General features: G+C 39.8%; 1 protein-coding gene across 1 annotated transcript; it reads left to right on the forward strand.

Moving 5' to 3' along the window:
* The first annotated feature begins 9,638 nt into the window (after positions 1-9,638).
* SIGLECL1 (SIGLEC family like 1) lies at positions 9,639-19,823 on the forward strand. Its single transcript, XM_051989600.1, has 9 exons — positions 9,639-9,891; positions 10,006-10,368; positions 10,479-10,760; positions 10,863-10,910; positions 11,032-11,295; positions 11,415-11,699; positions 16,527-16,629; positions 18,142-18,244; positions 18,904-19,823. The coding sequence occupies exons 1-9, from the start codon at positions 9,786-9,788 to the stop codon at positions 19,084-19,086; spliced, it is 1,737 nt and encodes a 578-aa protein (XP_051845560.1). The 5' UTR covers positions 9,639-9,785; the 3' UTR covers positions 19,087-19,823.
* The last annotated feature ends 5,611 nt before the right edge of the window (positions 19,824-25,434 follow it).

A 25,434-nucleotide genomic window follows, 5' to 3' on the forward strand; every position in this document is an offset into this window, starting at 1 on the left:
TCCCTTTCCCCCTAGACTCTTCCATCCCTCTCATTTGTGTCTTCTCCTAAGACTATTGAAACAGAATAAATATATTTATCCCCTATCATTTTAACCTTTCTCTATAATTCTTAATGATAATGGAAATTTTGAGAATCTATTTATTCTTATCCTTCTATTAACACATAGACAGTTCTTCAGTCTGGAATGATAGCTGTTTTTGTTCATTCATTTCAGTCATGTTCAACTCTTTATGACTTTGAGATTTTCTTGGCAAAGTTATAGGAATAGTTTTCCATGGCATGGTTGTGTCTACCTGTCATACTTCTTTATGGGGAAGGCTGAATACCTGGAGCTAAGGAGTTATGAGTTGCAATGTATTAAACTTATGGGAAAGGAGTGTTCAAAGTGTCCAACTACATCTAGAACCAATAGAGCAAACCTCGATAGTGAAATAGGAGAACCAAACTGCTAAAGAGAAATATAACTGATACTAGTCATAAACTCATTAGCTTCCTCCCAGTGCTACCTTCTTCCAAACTTTCCTGTCATTGCCAAGTACTATCATGCACAGTAGCAGTGGATTGAGTGCCATGCCTAGAATCAAGAAAACTCCTCTTCCTGAGTTCAAGTGTAGGCTCAGATACTTACTAGCTTTAGGACCCTGGGCAAATCTGGGCAAAACCCATTTGCTTCAGTTCCGCATCTGTCAAATCAGGAGAAGGAAATGGCAAACTTCTCCAGTATCTTTGTCAAGAAAACCCCAAATGGGTCATGAAAAGACAACTGGAAAATGTTTAAGCAACAAAAAATTTTGTCTCACATGCTTGTAATCTCAGCTCATCAGAAAGCTAAAGCTTATGAATCTTTTGAATTGGAGAATTCTAAACTGTGATGGGCTGTCCAGAGAGGTATCCATCATAGAATCATCAAAATGAGAGTAGGTGCCACTGGATAGTCTATGGAGAGGAAAACTGGACCAAGTCAAAAAAGGAACAGGTCAAAGCTCCCATGTTAACCAGTACGGGACCATGAGTAGCCTCTGTATTTGCAGCCGGAACGAGATGGGAAGACTTAGTCTTTAAAATAACAAAACCTTTTTTTTTGACACCTTGAATGCTCAAGGGACCACCTTCTCCCAGTCAAAGCAGGCTCTCAACTTTAGTATTATCTTCAACCCTACTCCCACATGCACTCCACATTTCTGATTAAGTTGCTAAATATTGATATTTTATAACAATATTATAAGAAGAATAGCATTTTAAGATTTGTACTGTGCTTTAAGAATAGAAAAATAGGAATAGGAATAGGAAAAGTCTCATTTGGTCCTTACAACAACCCTAGGGAGTAAATATTTTTACCATCCATATTTTATAGATGAATTAAATGGTTATTTAATGAATTAAATGAAATAAATGATTAAAAGATTTGTCCAAGATCTTACAACTAATAAGCACTTGAGATAGGATTTGAACTCAGACCTTCCCAATGCTCAAAACAGGACAATCTCCATTGTACTACGTACCTATCTTCTCAATGCCTGTTCCACAGATCTCTTGTCTACTTCCACAGCCACCATCTTGGTGCCGGCTCTCATCTCTACTCACCTACTCACCTTGGCTACTTTAAGTCTTCTAATGGCTCTCATTACTTCGAGTATCCCCCTCCAATCCATGCTCTCCCCAATTTTCAAAGGCATTTTCCTTTTTTTTTTTCTCAAAGGCATTTTCCTAAAGCAAAATCTGACCATGTCATCCCCCGACTCATTCAGTGACTCTATATTAGCTTCAAGATCAAATATAAAATATTATTTTTAGAATAAAGCCTTCCCCCGCCTGACCTCTTCCTTTCCAGCATTCTCCCCTTCTACTCTATGATCTAGCCACGATAGATATCTTGCTCTTTCTTGTATATGATACTCTTCCCTCTATTGGCCATCTCTAATTTATCTTGCATTTAGCATGTTTGTGCATATTTGTTTGTTATTTGTTGCAGCCCCCATTCTAAGTTCCTTGTGTTTAATTTCTGGATACCCTCAGTTCACTGAGCCATTATGAGACATCTTGACTTTTGTCTTGCCACTGAATTCTGATAGCTCTAGAGGAAAGAGTGAGGCTGATAATTTTGTGTAGTTTTACCTCACTTAAATCCAATTCATGTGCAAGACCAGATGATTGGTCCTTTCCAAGAATGAAGGAAGAACAATAGCATTTCCCAGGCCTTAGCACAGTGCCTGACACATAGTAGGTGTTTAATAAATGTTATTCAAGAAATATTTGGATTGGTTGAGAAAACTTGGTTGTGGCATTTGGATCTTGAATAAAGCCAGAGTTTGTGGGAATTCATTCAAAATGAGGGAGAATTGACCAAAGAGAGAGAAGAGAGTGTTTCCATTCAACCCATAAGAAGCAATCTAGGGGCAGCTAGGTGGTACTGTGGTTAGAGCCCCAGGCCTGAAGTCATGAGTCCCTGAGTTCAAATCCTGCCTCACACAGTTATTGCTTGTGTGATTCTAAATCAATTAATCTCTCTAAGACTCTCTTTCCTCATCTATGAAAAGGAGATAATACCACTAGCGCTTAACTCAAGAGAAAGTGAATTGCTTCTACTTGGAGTTAGGGTATAGTGTGGATTCTTCCTTAGTTTACAGATTGGAGCAGAGGAAGAAATCCCTGCTGGTTCTAAATTGTGTCCTTCTATCCTTGCCATGGGTTTGGGGGTGAAGGATATGGGGAATTCAGAGAAATGTGGAAAAACTTCTATGACTCCGTGAATTTAAGAAAATGAAGGAAGCAGAACCCAGGGGAACAATCCATACAATGGTCATAGAAAAAGGAAGCAACAGGCATCCTATCAAATGTCTTGATCAATTTTGGCTACCAAAGATCACAGAGGAACACAAATTGTCTTCTTTCTGCACAGAAGTGATGGCCAGTCCTGAAATAAATGTACAGCATGCACTGTCAGGCAAAGGCTCCCAGGAATTATTATTTAGTTATTTAGCTGAGGCAATTGGGGTTAAGTGACTTGCTTGGGGAAATATTAAATATCTGAAGATTTGAATTGAAGTCCTCCTGACTTTAGGGCCGGTTCTCTCTCCACTGTCATCTATGTGTCTCTCAGTGACTTGTTCTTAACCTTCTTGGAAGGGAGGCTTCTTTAAGGAGAGAGCAGCCAGTCAGAGTGGAAGGACCTTAGGACAAACTGTCTCATTTAAAAGTGGCCTCCCCAGCACCTACAACGGTACCAGCCACACAGCAGATGCACAATAAATGCACTAGGGTGATTGTGGGATAAAAAATAAAAGGCATGAAACAATTTAAATGCTGACCCAGAGACATAATGAAATAATGGGATGTGGTGGGAGAGGAGGTCAATACAGCCTTGATTTATCCAAGCATCTGCAAGTCCCTAATACATTCTCCCTCTTCTCCCTTTCTCTCTCTCCCTCTCTCTCTCTCTCTGTCTCTGCCCTCTTCCTCCTCCTCCTCCTCCTCTGCTTACTCTTCCTCCTCCTCTTCCTCTTCTTCCTCTTCCTCCTCCTCCTCCTCTTTCTTCTTCTTCTTCTTCTTCTTCTTCTTCTTCTTCTTCTTCTTCTTCTTCTTCTTCTTCTTCACCTTCTTTTCTTCTACATCTTCTTCTCCTCTCTCTCTCTCTGTCTGTCTTTGTCTCTGTCTCTCTCTGTTTCTCTCTCTCTCCTGCCTCTCTCTCTCATTCTTTCTTTCTTTCTCTATATATTTGTCTCTCTGTTTCTCTCTTCCTCTTCTTTCTCTCTAAAAGGAAAAGCTAATAATGATTTCTTCCTTCTATAGCATCCCATGTGTGTCATTTCCCTGACTTGTCCTGTATTTAATATTTGAGCCCTCAGGGGAAAGAAACTACTGTAGGGATAACCCTAGGAGTCAGCTGCTCCTAACTACAACCTTGCATCAGTGTGCTTCCATTTGAAAATCAGTCAGAAAACTTTGATTCATGTTCGGCTGATATAGTAGGGATGGTATTTACCAAAAAACACTTTCTCCAACCACTCCCTGTGAAATACTTTCCCATAAATACAGATTTTTTCCATGAGGGGGATCGACAGAAACATAAAGTAATATAATATTAAGATAATATATAAAAGAACATGTGTGCCCAAATGGGACAGTTAGGGGGCACCACAGTGCACAGAGCATTAGCCTTGGAGTTAAGAAGACTCACCTTCATGAGTTCAAATCTGACTTCAGACATTTTCTAGCTGTGTGATCTTGAACAAGTTACTTTACCCTGATTGCCTCAGTTTCCTCATCCATAAAATGAGGCAGAGAAGGAAATGGCCAACCACTCCAGTAGCTTTACTAAGGAAACTCTGTGAAGAATTAAACACCACCATTAGTCATAAACATATGACCAAACAACTCACCCACATCTACAAGCATTTTCTTTCTTTGTAGAGTTCTCATGCATCTCTAATTGGGTGCGGGTCTTTGCTGGGTGGGTTACTGAGCAGTGAAGAAAGAGAAGCAGACTAAGTGCCACCCTCCTCCAAAGTTTTCAGAAACACAGACTCCTTGATCATATATAGTCCCAAAGGGGCTTCACTGATTCAGCCAACCACAAGGTTCTTCCCCTACAGTGGCTTTCCCTCAACTTCTGACCAGGTCCTAGAATTCTCTTGTGAGGGGGAGGGAGAATAAAAGAGAGAGACAGAAGAAACAGAGACATAAACAAAGAGAGACAGAGTCAGAGAGAGACAACGATAGGGGGAAGGGGGAAGAAGAGAGAGAGAGAGAGACAGAGAGACAGAGAGACAGAGACAGAGAGAGAAAGAGAGAAAGACAGAGACAGAGAGAGACAGAGAGAGAGAGAGAGAGAGAGAGAAGGAGGGAGAGACAGAGAGACGGAGACAGAGAGAGACAGAGAGAGAGAGAGAGAGAGAAAGAGAGAGAGAGAGAGAAAGAGAGAGACAGGGAGGGAGGAAGAAAAGGAGGAAAAGAGAGAGACAGAAGAAACAGAGACATAAACAAAGAGAGACAGAGCCAGAGAGAGACAAAGATGGGGGGAGGGGGGAGAAGAGAGAGAGAGAAGAGAGAGAGACAGAGACAGAGAGACAGAGAGACAGAGACAGAGACAGAGAGACAGAGAGAGACAGAAACAGAGAGACAGAGAAAGAGAGAGACAGAGACAGAGACAGAGAGAAAGAGAGAGGGAGGGAGGGAGGAAGAAAAGGAGGAAGAGAGAGAGGGAGAAAGAAGCAGAGAGTTACAAAAAGACAAAGAGAAATCTATTCATACATCATTGTAGTGTTGTAGAAAAATCTTTAGACATTTTGTTAGGATATTCTTATCCATTTATTAATTGATTCTGAGACTATATCAACTAAGGTAGAGAGGAAAACTCTCACCTTTAAGCTGATTACATTTTGGGCCTTCTAAAATGACATTAATAGAAGTGAGAAGTGGAATGATCTTTCTTACCTCTCAAAAGGGACAGGAACCAGCAGGGGAATAGCTGTCTAAACATGATTTTCCTCAACAAAAGAGGAACTAATCATGGAAATAGAAATAATAGGAATTGTGAGACAAAGTGAGGCAAATTAATGAGTCCAACTCAGAGTCTGTGAGAGGGAAGGAAAGGCTAGGCCCCGGCTGACATATGCCATCTATTTAGGGAGAATGGATTTCCAAAGGTTCAATGAAAAGAGTCCATGGCCCAAAAGCCTCCCAGAGAAGATAGCCCAGAAAGAGCGAGAAGCCTTCTGAAACCAGAAAGAGGAACGATTCTGAAGAGGAAGGAGAACAAAGGGGAAGTTGTTAAAATAGAACTGTGGGGTTGCTAAGGGAATTTTCAATTAAAACCTTGTAAGTCTGTGACTATTTCATAGTCATTTTTGGATATACTCCTCTTACTTCTTCATTCTGCTCCCCACCCTTGCAGACAGCTCAGGAGAGGGTTAAACTTAGAGTCAGAAAGATCTAAATTCACACCTTGATTCAGACCCTTACTATCTGTGCTTCTGGACAAATGACTAAATCTGTGTCGGACTCAGTTTCTTCACCTGTAAAATGGGAATAATAATATCTACCTTCCAGGATTGTTTGAGGATTACATGAGGTATTATTTGTGAAGAACTTTACAAATCTTAAGGCCTTCTATATATGCTAGCTATTATTATCATTACCAAAAACAATCAGACAAAAAACAAACTCCACTGACTTTGACAGTACATTTAACATTCTGAACACATAGATCTCTACCTTTCTACCAAAAGAAGGAGGTACGACCAACTTTGATATATATATATCCATAAGAAGGCCAAAAAAAAAAAAGAATAATATGAAAATAGTCCTGCAAGAATAGTGTTGCATCCTGAAGTTCAGGCTACATGGAGGTAAAAAAAACTAAAGAAAATAGATGGGGAGGAGGGAAAGAAGAGCAAAGAAAAGGATGGCCTTCCCTTCAAGGTGAATGGGATTGTAATGATGATAATGGATAGAACAAGCCATAACTTTGGCTTCTGTTTCCCTGCAATGAATAATTATCAAAGATCTGAATTCAAATCTTGCTTTAGTTAACTAACTGTGTGATCCTAGCAAATCACCTAATTTCAATTTCTTCATCTGTTTAAAAAAAAAAAAGGAGGAATTATAATGGCACCTAATTCACAGGGTTTTTGTGGGAAATAAATGAAATAATGAATGTACAGTATTCTGAAATGGTTGAAGTGTTATATATATGCTAGTTACTGTTATTATTATTATTATTATCTTCCCTTGCTGAGCTCTAGTCTACAAGTCTTAGATGAATTATAACGTGGACTATTGAAATTACTGGGAGATGTGATTGGATCAACACCATTGGTCTTACTATATAGTCAGTTTGTTGTATCTGATTTTTCATGGCTTCATTTGGGGTTTTCTTGTCAAAGGGAGTGGTTTGTCATTTCCTCCTTCAGCTCATGAGGAAACTGAGGCTTAAGGATTAAATGACTTTCCTGGGGTCACGTAGCTAGCAAATATTATAGATCAAATTTAAAGTCAGGTCTTCCTGACACCAGGGCTGTTCCTCTGTCCACTGTTCCATTTAGTTACTTATTAGGCTTCCATCAGTGATCTTTAAAAAAGACTATGGAGAATGGGAAAGGCATATGAAAACTGAGAAAGGTAAATGTCCCAATTTTCACAAAAATTGTTTTTTATTTCACAAACTATAACTCCAAGAGTTTGGCTTTAATTTCTGTGGAAATTTTCCATCATACTATTAATAGGATTATCAGTGAATATTTAGAAAGAGTAACAGTGAAGACAGAGTCTCCCTTCTTTTCTTGCAAGGAACAATGTTAGCCTGAAGAGGAAATATGAAGAAGCACTTCTTTTCTGCTACTTTCTGCTAGTCTATCTCTCACAGACATATACTACTTTAAAAACTATACTTTTGACCATTCTGTTATCAAGATTACGTCTCTGTTTTTTTGTATGCTGTCTAGATTTGCCATAATTTTTCTTCCAAGGAGCAAGAACCTTTTAATTTCATGGCTGCAGCCACTACCTGCAAGGATATTGAGCCTCAAAATATAAAATCTGACATTGCCTCCTTGCTTTTCCCCCCTATTTTCCAGTTGCCAATAACTTAGTTGTTTTTTTTGTGTGTGTGTGTGTGTGCTAAGCTTCAAGTCAGCTTTCACACTTTCTTCTTTCACCCTCATCAAAAGACTTCTTAATTCATCTTCTGCCATCAGAGTAGTATTATCCACATCTCTGAAATTGTTCATCTTTCTCTCGACAAGCTTAATTTTACCTTTTGTTCCATCCAGATTGCCATTTCACATGAAGTTCTCTGCATTTAAGTTAAATAATTAAGGTGAAAATATATAGTCTTCTCAGATTTTTTAACTTAACCAGTTGTTCCATTTTTGATTGCTTCTTTACTATTTTCTATTTTCTTCTTTTTTCCATTTTCTATTGCTTCTTTGCCCATATATAGATTCCTCAGGAGATAAGTAAAATAATCTGGTCATCACATCTCTTTGAGGACTCCTTTGAGGAGAAGGACTTATTTTTTGTGATCCACAGTCAGAGGTTTCATTGCAGTCAATGAGGCAGAAGTAGATGTTTTTCTGGACCCCCTTGCTTTCTCCAGCATCCAGTGACTGTTGGCAATTTGGTTTCTGATTCTCTGCGTGTTCAGAAATCAACTCACTCTTCCCATAATTCTCATTTCAGAAATTACTGAAGCCTAGCTTGCAGAATCTTAAATGTAACCTGGGTAACATGTGAAATGAGTCCAATTGTTCAGTAATTTGAACCTTCCTTGGAATTGCCATTCTTTAGGATTGGCCCATAAATTGGTCCATTCCAATCCAGTGAGGACTGTTATGTTTTCCAAATTTGCGGGCATATGGAGTGCGGTATCTTAAGAACATGATTTTTTTAGAGTTTTAAATAGTTCAAATGGGATTCCATGACCTCCACCAGCTTTATTGTCAGCAATGCTTCCTAAGACCCATTTGAATTCATTCTCCAGGATGCCTGGCTCTGGATCAGAAAGCACACCTTCATGGTTACTGGGGATATTAAGATCTTGCTTGTATAGTTCTGTATATTTTTGCCCCCTCTTCTCAACTCTTCCGTTTTCATTAAATCCCTTCCATTTTTATCTTTTCCTTGCTTATTTTCACATGAAATTTTCTGTTGATATTTCTTTTTCTTAAAGAAATCTCTTGTTTTTCCCATTCCTATCCTCAGATACACTTGGCTTTTGTTCATTGTAATAAACATTATGAGGTCAATGTTTGTGGCAGCCCCCTTTGTTGTGGCCAGAAACTGGAAACTGATTAGATGCCCATTAATTGGAGAATGGCTGAATAAACTGTGGTATATGAATATTATGGGATATTATTGTTCTGTAAGAAATGACCAGCAAGATGATTTCAGAAAGGTCTGGAGAGATTTATAGCAACTGATGCTGAGTGAAATGAGCAGGACCAGGAGATCATTATATACTTCAACAACAATACTATATGATGAACAATTCTGATGCACCTGGCCATTTTCAGCAATGAGATGAACCAAATCAGTTCCAATGGAGCAGTAATGAACTGAACCAGCTACACCCAGCGAAAGAACTCTGGGAGATGATTAAGAACCACTACATAGAATTCCCAATCCCTCTATTTTTGCCTGCCTGCATTTTTTGATTTTCTTCACAGGCTAATTGTACAATATTTCAGAGTCCAATTCTTTTTGTACAGCAAAATAATGGTTTGGATATGTGTACTTATTTTGTATTTAATTTATACTTTAATATATTTAACATGTATTGGTCATCCTGCCATCTGGGGGAGGGGGTGGGGGGAAGGAGGGGAAAAGCTGGAACAAAAGGTTGGCAATTGTCAATGCTGTAAAATTACCCATGCATATAACTTGTAAATAAAAAAGCTATTAAAAATAAAAATAAGGAAATTCTTTTTTTATTTTTAATAGCTTTTTATTAAATTTATTATTTATTATTAAATAAAAAGCTATTAAAATAAAAATAAAAAAAAAGAATTTCCTTACCAGTCTAGGCTACCATTATTTAGATCAGCAATTTGCTTCTACTTCTTCTTCCTCGTTTGTCATTCTGAAGGCAAAACACCCCAGCTTCCCCATTGTGGCTACTTTGGGGGAATCCATCCCCTTGAATTTGAGTCTGAGACAACTGAGCCTGATGCAGCAGTCACTGAGACCGCTCCTCCTTGGTTCCCAGAATTGTGAGCTTCCTTTCCTTCTTCTTCCAATGGCTTCCTTAGATCTTTCCTTCTGAACAGACAGACTGACGTTTTCCAGATGCCGGGGCTGGAGGAAGTCCCAGGATGGAGCCTGGATTCCTCCCCCAGTCTTGCTTCTTCAGGAATGCTTCTATGTCTGCTCTTGCTGCCTGTTGTCTGGGGGGGTAAGTAGTGACAGACGCTGAAACTGGGTGAGTGAGGTTGTTGAACACTGAATGATGGGGGGACCCTCAGGCCCCGAGGAGGCCTCTAAGCTTCTTCCCAATCTCCCCACACAGAGAAGCTCCAACAAGAAGCAGCATTCAGTCTGAATGTGCCCGAAACAGTGACCGTTCAGGAGTATCTGTGTGTACAAATTCCTTGTAACTTCTCCTTCCATGGAAAGAACAAACCCAACAACATCTTTTTCTCTTGGTTTTGGAACAAAAAAAAATCAACCAACCTAGTGGCCACCAATAATTCCCAACGGAACGTATCTGTAAATTTTAGAAATCGTTTCAAGATTGGAAATTTCTCGAACCATAATTGCTCTCTGATCATCAGGAATGCTCAGAAATTTGACGCAGGAAATTATATAATCAGTGTAGACAGAGGAAAATCAAAACCTGACTTTGAAAAGAAGGTGTTTGTCAATGTGTCAGGTAAGTGGCCCAAGGATTGGGGGCAGCTGGGGATGCCCAGAGGAAAGGAAGGTGACTATAGGGTTACATTAATCCTTGGGGTATGACTGCCTCCTTCTTTCCTGCTCTAGATCTGACACAGAAACCAGATATCCAAGTCCCGAAGACCCTGAAATCTGGGGACCAAGAGACCCTGATTTGCAAGATGCCAGAAGTCTGTGTGGATAGTTCCCACACATTTCTCTGGATAGGGTCTGCCCTCTCCTCCCAGAATCCTGCCGCCAGGATCCTAACCTCTTCAAAGCTCTCTTTCATTCCCAAACCCCAGGACCATGGGACCAACATCACCTGTCGAGTAACCTTCAAGAGATCTTGTCTGACTTCAGAGAGGACTGTGCAACTCAGGGTTATCTGTAAGTTCCAAAGGCAGGAACCCAGAGAAGAGAAGATGGTCTCAATTTTAAAACATAAGATCTAAATTTAACCATTCCAGAATCATTATGTTTCCATTACAGATCCTCCTGAGACTCCAACCATTCAGGTTCACCAAGGAAAGTGGACAGGTAGGGAACAACGCACAAGTGTTGGGAGTCAAGGGAGGAAGGCAATGTGCATATTGGAAAGAAGAGGAAGCAGGGGATGCAGTGTCTGTTATAAACTATTCTGGGGCTGCTCTCTCCCTAGTCCTAAAGTTTCTGAAAAATGAGTCATATCTGCCAGTCTTGGAAGGGCAGTCCCTGAGTCTGAGCTGTACCACTGACAGTTACCCAGCCGTCTCTCTGAATTGGACTAAGGGGAAGCAAATTCTGACCTCCTCTCAGCTTTCAGCGGCTGGGCTTGTGAGCCTGCAACTTCCTCAGGTAGGGCCAGGTGACTCTGGAGAGTACATTTGCCAGACTGAGGACCCACTGGAATCCAAGAAGGCATCCTTGGTGATCTCCGTGCAGTGTGAGTGAAAGGGATTGAGAATGGAAATCTTGACGGGGAGGTGGGGGTGGGAATTGGGAAAGGGAGGAGGGCAAGAGTGTCCTACAATAAACTTCCATCTCTTCCCTCAACTCCAACAGACCCTCCAAAGGTACTCAACTCTTCTTGTTCCTGGACTGAGGAGGGCTTGCTCTGTACTTGCTCTGTCCAAGCTGAGCCAACTCCTTCCCTGTACTGGTGGTTGGGGGACAACCCCATCCAGGGAAACAGCAGCAACAACACCTTCCAGATGGTGTCTACTACTTCAGGGTGCTGGACCAACAGCAGCCTGAGCTTGAGGCAAAAACCAGATCCTGCCTTCAGCCTCCGCTGTGAAGGGAAAAACCATCATGGGACCCAGAGTCTCAGCATCCTGCTGGTTCCAGGTGAGGACTTGGAGGAGAGAAGTGGCCTTAGGTCCTATAGTTCTTAAGTCTTTTGACGTTCTTTCTCTTTATAATGCTCACAGTAAGTCAACAAACAGTAAGTGCGTACTAAGTGCCAGGTACTAGGTTAAGTTCTGGGGATAATAAAGATAGGCAAAAGATAATTCTTGTTCTTGAGGAGCCCACAGTTTAATGCTGTTATTGTATAGATTATTTTATTCTAATCAGTCCTCACTAGTTTTCCAAGGATCCTCTAAAACCCTCATTTCCTTATTTCTTTTGGCATAATGACAGTGCACATTCACACACCCTTCTGGTCTGTGCGGTAAGTCTGAGGCACAATTCCCCCACTAATGTGGGCCGGGTCTTCTTGGGCATTTCACAACTTCCTCCTAGTTTCCCTCTCCAGAGTCAGAACACCCCTAGTTTCCTCAATGTGGCTCTGTAAAACCGAGCCTGGTACATCAGTCACTGAAAGCTTCCTTCCTCAGTTCCTAGAATTGTTAAGTCCTTTAGAGATCCTTTTTTCTTCATATAGTGGCTCTCTTGGATCCCTTTCTTCCTAGACAGACAGACTGACATACTCAAAGATGCTGAGACTTCAGGAAGCATCAGAACAGAACCTGGATCTCTCCTCTTAGTCTGAGAGATGCTGGTTACCTGCTTCTATTAACTTTATTTGGGAGATAGAGGGGATGTAAGTGGGGGTAGACAAGAATGAACTGACAGTGAGGACCTCAGAATCTAGGGAGGCACCTGAGGTTCTGCCTTTCCATAGATCTTTTCAGACTTCCCAGTCTAGATAACCCTGACTCAGTAACAGTTCAGGAGGACCTGTAACTTCTGGTTTCCTGTATCTTCTCACTTGGAAAAAAAAATCCCACCAATCAGATCCTTTTCTAGAAATGTCCCTTCTAGAGCCATGTAACCAATAGTCCTTTCTTTGACTTTACTCACATGCTATATTTTTGTTCAGCCATTGTGTTTTCTCCTCCTCAGTCTCCAATTCTTTGTTGAAACAGCAGCTGGAAAGATGCTACAAATATTTTTTGTGCTTTAGTGATTTCCCTTCTTTCTCTGATCTCTTTGGAGGGGGTATAAGTCTAGTAACATTATCACTGGGGCCCAAAGGATGCACCATTTAGTGACTTTTGGGGTATAGTTCTAAATTTTTAGAATGTCTGGTCAAATCCAGAGCTCCACCAGCAATGCATTATTAATGTGACTGTCCTCCCATATTCCTTTCAACAATAGTGGTTTTTTCTGTCATTTTTGCCAATTTGATAGATTTAAAGCTGACTCAGAATTGTTTTGATATACAAATGTCAATATTAATAATTTGAAATTTTAAAATATGGCTATTCATAAGATTGACCATCTATCCTTTCAGAACTACCTGTTCAGATCCTTTGGACATTCTCTATTATGGAAGGACTAATCTTATGTATTTCAATCAAATCCCTATATATAATTTGGTAACTGCACTGACTTCTGGGATATGCTACATATTTACATTTCTAGACTTTGCTTGTTTGCACTTCAAAATTTTTACTAAAATCTGTTCTTGTCATCAGGAAAATTTGAAAAACCTCTATCCCATTAAAAGTTTACTTCTCCATCCTGTATTATCTTAATTTCTCACTTATTTACCTGTTTTGGTTAATTGTATCTAGATTTTTTTTAAAATTATACCTTTTTATTGACAGAACCCATGTCTGGGTAATTTTTAAATTATCCCTTGCATTCACTTCTGTTCCGACCTTTCCCCTCCTTCCTTCCACCCCCACCCCAGATGGCAAGCAGTCCTATACATGTTAAATATGTCACAGTATATCCTAGTGTATCTAGATTTTAAAGAGACAAATTAAGGTCTCCAATTGTTATGATTTTGCTTTTTCTCCCAATAAATCTGTTTCACTTAACTTTATTAGATAAGTTATTCTTGCTTGTGTGCTTTTCTCGTTTGTCCTTTAGAGGACTTATACCAAAATCTGATCTTATTTATGGTAGAAACCTAAATGATTTTCACTTTAGTTCTTTAGTATCTGGACTTACTGAAGATCTGCAATATATTTTTGTTGACCTCTAATCTCTGCATTGTGACGATGACATTTCTGGAAATTTTTCTCTTGGAGATTTTTTCAAGAGGTAGTATTCCTTTTTATTTTCACTGAACTTTGTGGTTCTAATGGATCTAGAAAATTGTAATTTATGATTTACTAAAATATAGTATAAAAGGTTCTTTTGTGTGAGGGGGGAGGAGTACCCTGTTTTTAGGGAAATTGATTTTTCTTAAATGATCTCTCCTTGACCTGTTTTCCAAGTCAGTTGTTTTTGTAGCGTTTTATTATCTTACATTTTTTTCTATTTTTAAAAAATTTATTTTTTGATATTTCTTATTGTTTCATGGAGTTATTTTGTTCTCTTCTAATCTTCAGAAAATCCATTAAGTAAAGAGGGTATACGATTTTCTGTTTTAAACTTTTTCTTCTCTTTTCATTTCTTTCCTCTTGAGTTCTTATTTCATTTTAAAAATCTCTTTCTTATGGAATTCCTGTAAACGTCAAAGACAATCCATTTTTCTTCTTTGGTTTATGCTTGTAGTTTTATGAAATTATTCTCCTCTTTTAAATTGGATTCCTGATATATCTGGGTTCATACTTCATTTTGATTGGTATCTTCTGCTTATTCAAAGTTCCAGCCTTGCTTTCTGAATTGATGTTTCATGCAAAGATAGTCTTTGTTCCCTAGAAAAATTTTAACTGAGGTGTTTGACCTATCGTGGTCTTGAGCAGAGTTACTTATTTTCTTGCTCTGACCTCCATCTCCTAGAGTGTCTCTTCACTCAGTGATTCTTGAGATTTGGTGTTATTCTTCAGGGTCTTTGACCTCCAGTGTTTTCAGAAGGGGTGTTCTAAGTCTGAATGTTTCCATCAAGGACTGCATGTTCCTGACCAGTCTCTGGGACCCCCAGGAACACTATGATCTATGTTGGTCTAGCTTTTTTTTATCAGATTCTTTTCTTGTTGGCTATGGGCTTCTGGCTTATATTTTATTCACTTCTAGGTTGAATGAAATGATTTTTCCCCAGTAATTTCTTTTTTGACTTCTTGGTAATTATTATCTGGTCCAGTGCTATTTTTAGATTTTTTTTGTTAGGATAGATTATTGCAACCTTAGAAAAGACAATCATATGTTTTTAAATTACATTAAAAAATTAAGCTCTACTTTCTCTCTCATCTCTTCCCATTGAAAGAGAAAGAAAAGTCAAACTCTTGTTATAGACATGTATAGTCTAGCAAAAAAAAAATTCCTTTATTAGCTATATCTGGGTGGGGAAATGTCTCAACTTGTTCTCTGAGACATTCACCCCTCTGTCAGAAAATGAGCAGCTGCATGATACATTATGAGTTCTCTGGAATCAGGAGCCAAGAGAGTGGAGAGCAGACATGTCTCTGAGCTGCTCTGACCTTCTCTCAAATCAATAGCAGAGTAAGCTTCTGAACTTGTTTTGCAGTGACAGATCCCACAATATTTGGAGTACAACACATTTCTAGAAGAAGATACTTTGGAATAACATCAGAACAGATCTGTTTCAACTGGGCAGAAAGACAGTCTGACAAGCCCAGACCTCAGGATTAGGAGCCCAGGGCAGGAGCTGGGTCATAGACCCTCACCGGGGAATTTTCTATAAGGCTCTTAGCTACTGTATTCTGGTTGCAAGCTGGTGGTTTAGCAAATTTGATGTAAAACAACCAAAAAAAAATACAAAAGGCAAATTGTAAGCCATTGAGCCCTGGAAGAACGTGGGACCTGGCCATGATTACCCAGCCTCAGAATTCAGTCAGAAATACTGGTCTCAGGGGAACTAAAGTGACTGTCACCCCTTTGTTTTAAGAGTAGATCTCAACCCTTAAAATAAGCAAAAAAGCAAAAAGAACTCTGGCCATAGACAACGTTTATAGAGAGAGAGAACAGACCTCAAACCCTGAGCTTCTTAAAGACAAATCAACACCAGATGAAGCCCCAAAGGGAGATATGTTCTGGTCCCCATTTCACATGGCTTTCTTGGAAGAATTCAAAAAGTATCTTTAAAAAGAGTTAGAAGAAAAATGAAGAAAGGAAATGAGATTTTTGCAAGAGGAATGGAAAAGGAAAAAAGAGATTATTTGAAGAAAACTCCTTAAAAATAGATATGATGAAATGGTAAAAAAAAAAAAAAAAACATATAACTCCCTACAAAATAGATATGAAAAAGAAACCAATTCATGGAAAAACAGAGTTTGTGAAATGGAAAAAAAATGCAATGAATGAGTACTCTACTCATTGAACTGAATTCTAAATTCTTTCCCACTTATTTGTCTGAGTTGTCATCTTAGTCAGATACCTGCTACTTGGTTTTGACAGCTTTTCACAATTTGACTCCATTCTTCCTTTCCTATTTAACATCCTATTTAAACTATCCTACTTGCTAACACACCACATTCCATTTCCTATGTCCAGCCTTTGGCCAGACTGTTCCTCATTCCTTCCTCATTTCCATCTCTTAGAAATCTCACCTCAGGTATTATTTCTTACATGATGCCTTTCTTGATCCCCATTTCCCCACATCCCATCCTGCTAATAATTCTTTCCATCATCTCCCCTACAGATACAAAAGGAGAAAAAATTCTTATCTTTACTTTGCAAATATTTTTACTTTATTATTTATATGAGAACATGTTGCTTCCACTCATAGAATGTAGGTTTCCTGAAGGCAGGATGGATGCCTACAAAGTGTCAAATAAAGGTTTGTTTATTGATTAATTCATTCCCTTCTGTGTTCAGACAGAACTACTCCAGACACTGAAATGAACATAAAAACATACATCCTGGGAATTTCCTGTGGGGCTTTTGTCATTGGCTTCTTATCTTTTTGCCTCCTTATTTTGTGAGTATTGGGGCTGGAGAGGGATGGGAGTATTGGGTATTTGTAATTCTGGAGTCTGCAGCTCTGAGTTGTCAAGAGTTCTCTGGAATGAATCATATACTTCTGGATGGCCATGATCTCGGGTTTCTGCCCTCATGAAAGATTATATAACTAACATGACTTCATTGGTCAATCCATAGTTTAAAGTAGTCATTGCTAACTTTTTTGTGTCATGGATCCTCTTAGCAGTCTTGGGAAGACCCTTCTCATAATAATGTTTTTAAATGCATAAAATACATAAAATTGCAAAAGAAAACAATTGTATTTCAAATAAAGATATCATTTTGTTCCATTTAAAATTATATACCCATGAAATGGGTCCATAGACTCCTAGGTTAAGAACTCCCAGTCTAAAGAAATACATGACAGCACCATCATTTATCTCTTGCGAATGCTTTCCAAGGCCAATTATTGTCACCTTCTTCCCTAAGGATTATCTCCTTGAGGCTATGTCCATCAAGCGGAAGCTTCAAACCCTTGGAATGGGTAACACAAAGGATTAGGAGATAGTTCAGTCACATAAAAATGATGACAATTAATGTAAAGTTCTACATGAGTTCAAAAAAGTCAGTTGTAGCAGTCTAGCATGAGAAAGATGAAACTAGGCAGCAATTTGTATTGGGAAAAATGAGATTTTTAAGGGGGTTAAGCTTATTAAAACTTAAAAGTATGACATGATTATGAGAAAAGCCAAAGGGACTTTTGGCTATATGAACCAAAGCAGGATCCAGAATGAAAGAAGTCATAGTCCCCTTGCCTTCAACCCTGGTCATCCCATGATGGAGTATTGTATTCTGTTTTGGTTGCCTCATTTAAAGAGGGACAATGGCTAGAGAAAATGATCAGGATGATGATAGACTTGGAAAGCAGGAAATCACCAGGAAATGATGCTGAATGATAAATAAAAGACAGGGAACCCATGTTAACTGTCTTAAAATATCTAAAGGATTGTCATGGGGGAAAGGAATTAGATTCATTCTCTTTGGAGTCCAGACTAAAGAACAGAGAGTCTGATTTCAGCTATACAACATAAGCAATTTCCTCATTTTCAAAAGTGTCTAAAAAAAGAATGAGTTGCCTTACATGGTCATGAGCCTCCATTGATGGAAGTCTTCAACTAGAGGCTGACTGGTCTTTTCTTGGGCATATAGTAGAATGGATTTTGGCGTAATTATGAATTGGACTATATCACCTTAAGGGTCCATTCTCATTTTCAAAATCCCATGATTCTTAGTTCGTTTTGACTCTCAAGGAGTATTATCTTTGGGGTCTTTTAAAAACTTTTTCCTTTTTACTAATTGTCTGGCTATGTCCCCTTCTCTTCCCTTGCCTCCCCATCTTTTCTCCCATCTTCTGAGTATCATTGTCTTAATCTCAACCATAACAGACATATCAAAGAGTGGGATGGAGGAGGACTTGGGATAGAGAACAAGCCCTAAGCCCTGGTTATTAGCTATGCATTTATCTAATCAGACTGAAGATCCGTAAGAGGAAGTCAACAGCGATGAGGACCAAAGCATCTAAAACTGAAATCAATGTGGGTGATAAGCATCTTCCCTCAGAGGCCATCCCCTTGGTGAGTAACTCTGGCATAACTGTTTCCATTTCTGTCTTATCCACAGTACTTCAAGGGAGTTTTCTGTGATTTCAAGTGGAAATTGTCTTTATTATTGTTATTATTCTGACAATGTGAGTTTAGTTTATTTTATCTAATTTTTTTTTCCTGGGGAAAGAAATCAAATCTGTGACATGAAGATCTAAAGAAGAAATGGGTTGACCATGTCAGTGTCATGGGGGAATCCTCCTCAAAGTCATAGAAGAAATGATGTCAGAGGAATAGCCCCTGGGACTGACCCTACCCATCTTCCCTACTCCCCATGTCCAGAGTGTGCCCTATTAAAATGGGAGGAAATCATTAAATGCATAGCTGGCATTTAAGAGATGAGCTAGACCTCTCTTGTCAAAGGTTATGTACAGTTCAAGGGCTGGGGAAAATAGGGTCCACTCTTCAAGAGTTCTAAATGTGGCCTGGAAGGGATATTAAAAAATCTTCAGTGACCCATAGTTCAGATGTAAGAGAGGCAGTCCCACCCAGTGGGAAGGAAAAAAGAGGCCAGCCTATGCCCTTTCAAGAACTGAAAATGTCTTCTAGTCTTTCTTCGACTGTTCCTACTCAACCATCCTCTTGTCCAAGGATCCTACTAGTCATCCTGACACTATTCCTTCTCTCTACAGAATCCAGATAGGATACTGAGATCAAAACAAGCCCTGAGACCAGTATCCCACAGAATAGCAAGCCCCACCTCTGAGGAGGACCCAGAGCTGCATTATGCCTGCCTCAGCTTCCAGAACCCGAAAACTCCCAGTCCCCAGCAGTCCACATATACTGGCACCGAGTATGCTGAGATCAAGTTTTAAGAATGGGCTTTGTGAGGAAGAACAAGATGCATGTATAGTTACTGAAGGAAAAACCAGGTGTGGTGCGAATAGAACCTTATTTTAACCACTCCATGAGGTTATTTTTTAAAAACAGAAGACAGAATAACATTCTATAGACTCTCATAGTTGGGAGGGTTTTAGGAACACAGAATATCAGAACTGAAGCACAACTTAAAATACAGACTTTCTGAGATGGAAGAGAAGTTAAACACAAAACATCAGAGATGGGAGGAACCTTAGAACATAGTTTCAAGAATGGAAGGGAAATTAGGGTGGGAAGCATCTTAGAACACAGATTGTCAGAAATGCAAGGAGCCTTAGAACACAGAATTTCAGATTGGGAAGCAACTCGGAATACAGACTGTCAGGGATAGATAGAAACCTTCTTCAAGAGTAATTTGGACCTACGAAAGAGTTTAGAGGTCAACAAAGTCAAATTATTATCAGGCTGGAAGATACGACTATCTAGCCAGCTGTATGAGTTTAGGCAAATCTACTACTGTTCTCTAAGTCTCAATTTTCCCATCCTTAAGGAGTCAGGTTAGATAATCTTTATGGCTCCTACCAGCTCTGAAGTTCAATACTCTTTGTTTTTGGGAAGCTTGAGCGGGAGGGGGGGGGGTGTTTCCAAGACAGATGTACTTTTAAAAACTAACCTTTCATTGAAATGTACATATAGTTTCATAAATAAAAAATATGAGAAAATGAAACATAAATAGCCGTTTAAGTGATCGAGTGTGTCCATAAATTTGTTGAACAACTGTTCTTCTCCCAACAAAAGCAAGAAGAGAACAGTCTCCTTACGGAGTTTCCATGATACTGAGGAGATAGAATGTCTATACAAATAAATATGTAAACTATCTATTCAAATTATACAAAGTGTATCATAATCTCATACGTTTAGAGAAGAAAATAATTTCAAAGTCTACCTAATCCAACCTCTTCATTCTGCAGGTGGGGAAACTGAGATTTAGAGAGGTTAAAGGTCATAAGAAAGGCTATATGAGCTCCTTGATGTGAATCCTTACCTCGTCAGGGTGAGTTGTACAAAAGTCCCCAAGATCTCCTCTGAATTTTTCCTATTTACCAGTTTTCACAATCTGGCAACATTCCCTTCTATTTTTTCACCATAATTATTTCACAGTCATTGGGAATCTCATTTGCTTCTGGTTTGCTTGGGATTTTTTTTTTGGGGGGGGGGATGGGAACCAATAGGGAGAGTGTTGTTATTATAATTTGAATTTTATAAAACAAATAGTGGAAGGGACTTGAGATGTTAACCAGTTTAGCTCCTATCATTTTATGAAGGAGGAAATCCAAGGGCAATTTTGTACCATGAGGTATCAGAGGAGGACTCCCACCAGCACTGAATGTTGTGGTTGACAAAGAACATAAAACACAATGGAATAGGTCAAAGAATATACAAGTCTACCTTGCCTATAGGAAACCCTCCATTCTACCCCCAACAGCGGTGTGGTGCAATAAATGAGGGGTCTGAGGACCTGAGTTCAGATCCAATGTCTGCTTACTACCCATCTGATTGTGTGCTTCCCCTATAAATTATCAATTGAAACACATTCAATCAACCGTAAGTAGTTTTTTTTTTTTTAAGAAAAAGGTATTTATAAAGATCAATTGATATAAAACATCCCTTCAAATATTTGAGAAACTCACTTGTACAAGGGAAAGTAAGCTCAAGCTCAAAGAGCCAATGGAACAAAAGGATAACTCGTGGTTCTTGGATGCTAGAAGTCCTTTTCTTTCATTTCTGGGATGTTGAGGTAGTCTCCCTTAGCATGGTCAATCTTTGTTCAGTCTGAAGTTAAAACCTCCCTTTTCCTCCTCAGATGACTTCCTCAGGGAGGGACTGGGAAGTGACATGTTTTGATTTCTAAAATTCTCTTTTCCAGCAGTCGCAATGTTTTTATACAATATTCAAGGAAATCCCATTAGCAAGTGGAAACAAACTTCATTTCACTGCATTAAATGACTTTCAAAGATTTTTTAACTAAGTATTTCAGCCTATGAATGATTGATTGATTAATATGTATTCTGACCTCATTAAGGTATCAAGGTTAAAATGGTAGTGGAGTGGTTTCTACTGCTCCCTTACATTGCTATATACAAGATGAAAACACAGTGACTTGGGAAACACTAGTAACTGGGGAGATTAAAAAGGCTTTCTGATGGTCTCTTCTTCTTGGGCTTATCTGTGAAGGGAGTTATAGGTTGCAAGGTGAGGTGGGAGAGCATTCTGGGAATGGATCCAGGTTGTACAAAGGTAAAAAGTAGGATATAGAATGAGGAACAATCACTGCATTTTGTTTTTTTTCTCAGGTTTTTTTTTTCCTTCTTGATCCGGTTTTTCTTGTCCAGTAAAATAACTGTATAAATACGTGTGTGTGTGTGTGTGTGTGTGTGTGTGTGTGTGTATAGGATTTAACCTATGCTTTAACAGATTTAACATGTATGGGGCTATCTGTCATCTAGGGGAAGGGGTGGGGGAAAGGAGGGGAAAATTTGGAACAGAAAGTTTTGCAAGGGTCAGTGTTGAAAATTTACCCATGCATATGTTTGTAAATAAAAAGCTTTAATAAAAAAAATTTAAAAACCATGAAGAGGAACAGCCACCACCCTAGTTTGGCTAGAGTGTAGCCTGTATGATGGGTAGCAATGCTAAATCATCTTTGCACTGGGATGATAACTGCATCCTAGCTGTGAAGAGAACATGTCTGAGAGATGTTGAGGACATTGAACGGACAAGACTTGAATATAAGGATGAGGGTCAAGAGTCAAGAAGCTAGGAAGTTAGAATGACGTCTAAGATGTTCAAGGAGCATCCAGTGGAGATGTTGAGCAGGCAATTGGAGATGGAGATCAGAAAAAAAAAAATAACTGGGAGTCATCTGTTCAAAGGTGTCAGTTGAATGAATGGGAGTTGATGAGGTCATTAAGGGACAGTGTAGAAAAAAGAAATGAAGAATAGAGCTCAAGAATACCCACACTTAGGAGCACAAATGAAGAATCTGCAGAGGAAGGCGAGAAGCCACGTTATGGCAGGTGGAAATTGAAATAAGAAAGGGGATTGTTACAAAGCCCCCAGAGGAGAGAGAATATCCAGAAGGAGGGGTAGTCAGCAGTGTGAAGGAAAGTAAAAAATGAGGACGGATGAGACCTTGATGGATTTATCATTGCAGCCAAGCTACATTTAGCAAGAGACCAGACGGGAAGTTTGCTTGGCCATGATATGGAATGACCGAAGGCAAATGTTACATGGCCCTGGTGAATAGACCTTGCATATAGTGGATAGCAAAGAATTAGTGCTGCTCTCCTGAAATGAATATGAATTTTATAGAGTTCACTGTTAAGGACCATTCCTGGGTGAAGGGACAGGCCAATTCTCCGAGAGCCTCCATAGCTGTGGATTATAACACTTGAAGGAGCTGCAAAGCAACCTTCGCAGACGTTCCTTGTGGATTGGGAATGAAATAAATTGGAGGTAGAGGGAAGAGGAGAGAGGTCAGTCTCCTTGTATCATCATCATCCTCCCACATGAAAAGATCCATTCTACAGGTCTGAGTTAGAACTCCAGCAGCTACTGGCAGGTGGCTGCCATATTGCAACAGTTCACTGAAACCTGATCTGTAGATCTACTGCTCTGTAGATCAGAATTTGTTGCTGGATTTGGATCTAGTGAATTTAATCTCTCTCTGTTGTCCTTCTTCCTCTCCCTCTTCAGTCTGACAGTTGTCTAAAGAACTGGAACCAAGATTTTCCTGCTCTTTTAAAATCTTTCTCATTTGTTGCCTGTCCTTTCATCATGTGTTTTGCCTCTAAATAAAAATAAGTGATTGTATTGCATCATGGGTATTTTTCATAACTGAAGGAATCAGTAGTCAAAAATTATAAAACCTTTTATGTGTGCTAAATGGAGCAGCTTGGTGGTGCAATAGATAGAGCATCAGGTCTGGAGTCAGGAAGATCAGAGTTCAAATTCAGCCTGATACTAGCTGTGTGACCCTGGCTAGTCACTTAACCCCAAATTGCCTCAGTTCCTCGTTTGTAAAATGGGGATACTTTGGAGAAAGAAATGGTAAACCACTCCAGGATCTTTGCCAAGAAAACCCCCTGAACAAAGTCTTCCTCACAAAGAGTAGGACACAAGTGGACAATGTACCAGACACTGTGATAAATGTTGGGTAGAGAGAGAAAGTCAAAAACCATTATCTGTCCACCAGGAACTCTCATTACAATGAAGATACAAGTAAAAAAAAAACCTACATACTATTTCTGTATCTATATATTTGTTGTTGTTCAGTTATTTTAGTCATATCCAACTCTCTGTGTCTGTGAGCCCATCTGGGGTTTTCTTGACAAAGATTCTGGAGTAGTTTGCCATTTGCTTCTACAGCTCATTTTACAGATGAGGAAACTGAGGCAAACAGAGTTAAGGGACTCACCCAGGGTCACACAGTTAGGAATAGTCTGAGATCAGATTTGAAGTCAAGAAGATAAGCCTTCCTCATCCATGGCGCCCCTTAGCTGCCCCCATATAAAATTAGAGGTGATTTCAGAGAGAAGGAGCTATCACTGAGGGTGACTAGGAAAGGTTTCTTGCTAAAGGTAAGATTTGGGGGGCAGCTAGATGGTGCAGTGAATAGAGCATTAGCCCTGAAGTCAGAAGGACCTGAGTTCAAATCGGACTTCACACACTTAACAGTTCCTAGCTGTGTGACCCTGGGCAAGTCACTTAATCCCATTTGCCTCAGCAAAAAAAAAAAAAAAAAAAAGAAAGATTTGGGAGGAGACTTGAAGGAAGCCAGGAGGAGAGCATTTTGGGTATAACGGACATCCAGTGAAAAGGCAGGGGGTGGGGAGATAGTGTCTTGTGCAAGGATCAGCAGTATGCTTGATCCAAAAGTACACACAGAGAAATAAAGCTTTAAAAAACCGTTAAAATATATTTTAACATGAATAACGTATATTGGATTACTTGCCATGTGGGGAGGGGGTGGAGGAAGGAGGAGAAAATTTGGAACACAAGGCTGTGCAAAGATCAGTGTTGAAAAATTATCTGTACATGTTTTGAAAATAAAACTTTAATAAAAAAATAAAATAAAAACTGTTAAAAAAAAAAAGAAAGAAAGAAAGAAAGAAAGAAAGAGAGCAGGTTATGAATGGCTTTAGCAGCCAAAATAAGGATTCCTTATTTGATCCTGGAGGTAATAGGGAGCCATTGGGGTTTACTGATAAGGGAGTGACACAGTCAGACCAGGGCTTTAAAAGGAAGAGCTCTCTGATGACTGAGTGGAAGCTGGTCTAGAGATGGCTCAGATTTTAGATGGAGAGACAAAATGATGGATTATTGCAGGGGTCTGGGGGTGAGGTGATAGGATCTCTTGCCAAGGTTGGGGCAGCTCAGAGGGAGAAAGCAGGCTTATAGGAGAAACAAGGCAACAGTAAAATCAGCAGGAGTTGGCAATGGATGGCAGGGCTTTATCCAGAAGGATTTACTTGGCGATATAACAAGTTTGATGACCTTGGGGACGATAATTCCAGATGAGTAATGGCGAAGGAAGCTGCCTTGTGAGAAGCTGTGAAATGAATGGGAGAGGAGAAAACAGAGGCAGTGCAGACATTCAGCTTTTTCCAGGAGTCGGGTGTGAGGAGAGAGGGAATGGGAGGATCTAGATTAGGATTTGTTTGCATGTTTGGAAAGATAGGGGAGCTCTGGCTGTTTGGAAGCAGCAGGGAAGAAGCCAGGTTAAAGAGAGGTGGGGGGCAGCTCGGCGGTGCAGTGGGTAGAGTCCCAGTCTTGGAGTCAGGAGGACCTGAGTTCAAATCTGGCCTCAGACACTTAACCCTTCCTGGCTGTGTGACCCTGGGCAAGTCACTTATCCCCAATTGCAGAAGAAGAAGAAGGAAGAAGAAGAAGGAAGAAGAAGAAGGAAGAAAAAGGAAGAAGAGCTAAGTACTAGAGCTACCAGAATGGGGTGGGGAGGTGGGAATGGGGGGAGAAGTGAGAGGTGGGAATGGGGGGGAAGGTAGGAATAGGGAGGAGGGGAAGGAGGAGGGAAGGAGACAGGGATCATTCCCAACATGGGCAGCTGGTGATCTTGCCCAAGGCTGGGAGCTGCCATGCCCAGTTTGAGGGGCCGTGACTTGATCATGGAGTGATTGCTCTGACAGCTGAGTGGGGGACAGCCTGGAGGGCAGGGAACAGAGGCCGGCTGGCAGCTTATTATAAAAGCCCAGGCCTGGGATCATGAGGGTCTAAGCTAGGCCCTTGGCGTGTGAAGGAGAGCAGGGACTGGCCGTGGTGGGGGG

This window comes from Antechinus flavipes, chromosome 3 (genome assembly GCF_016432865.1).
Source record: "Antechinus flavipes isolate AdamAnt ecotype Samford, QLD, Australia chromosome 3, AdamAnt_v2, whole genome shotgun sequence".
Classification (NCBI taxonomy): Eukaryota; Metazoa; Chordata; class Mammalia; order Dasyuromorphia; family Dasyuridae; genus Antechinus; species Antechinus flavipes.

Bases quoted from the DNA above. Each gene is read 5' to 3' on its own strand.
- SIGLECL1 (XM_051989600.1), top strand. From the start codon at position 9,786: ATGCCGGGGCTGGAGGAAGTCCCAGGATGGAGCCTGGATTCCTCCCCC. The intron at 10,369-10,478 runs GTAAGTGGCCCA...TTCCTGCTCTAG, and splicing joins GGTGTTTGTCAATGTGTCAG to ATCTGACACAGAAACCAGAT. The intron at 10,911-11,031 runs GTAGGGAACAAC...CTCTCTCCCTAG, and splicing joins TCACCAAGGAAAGTGGACAG to TCCTAAAGTTTCTGAAAAAT.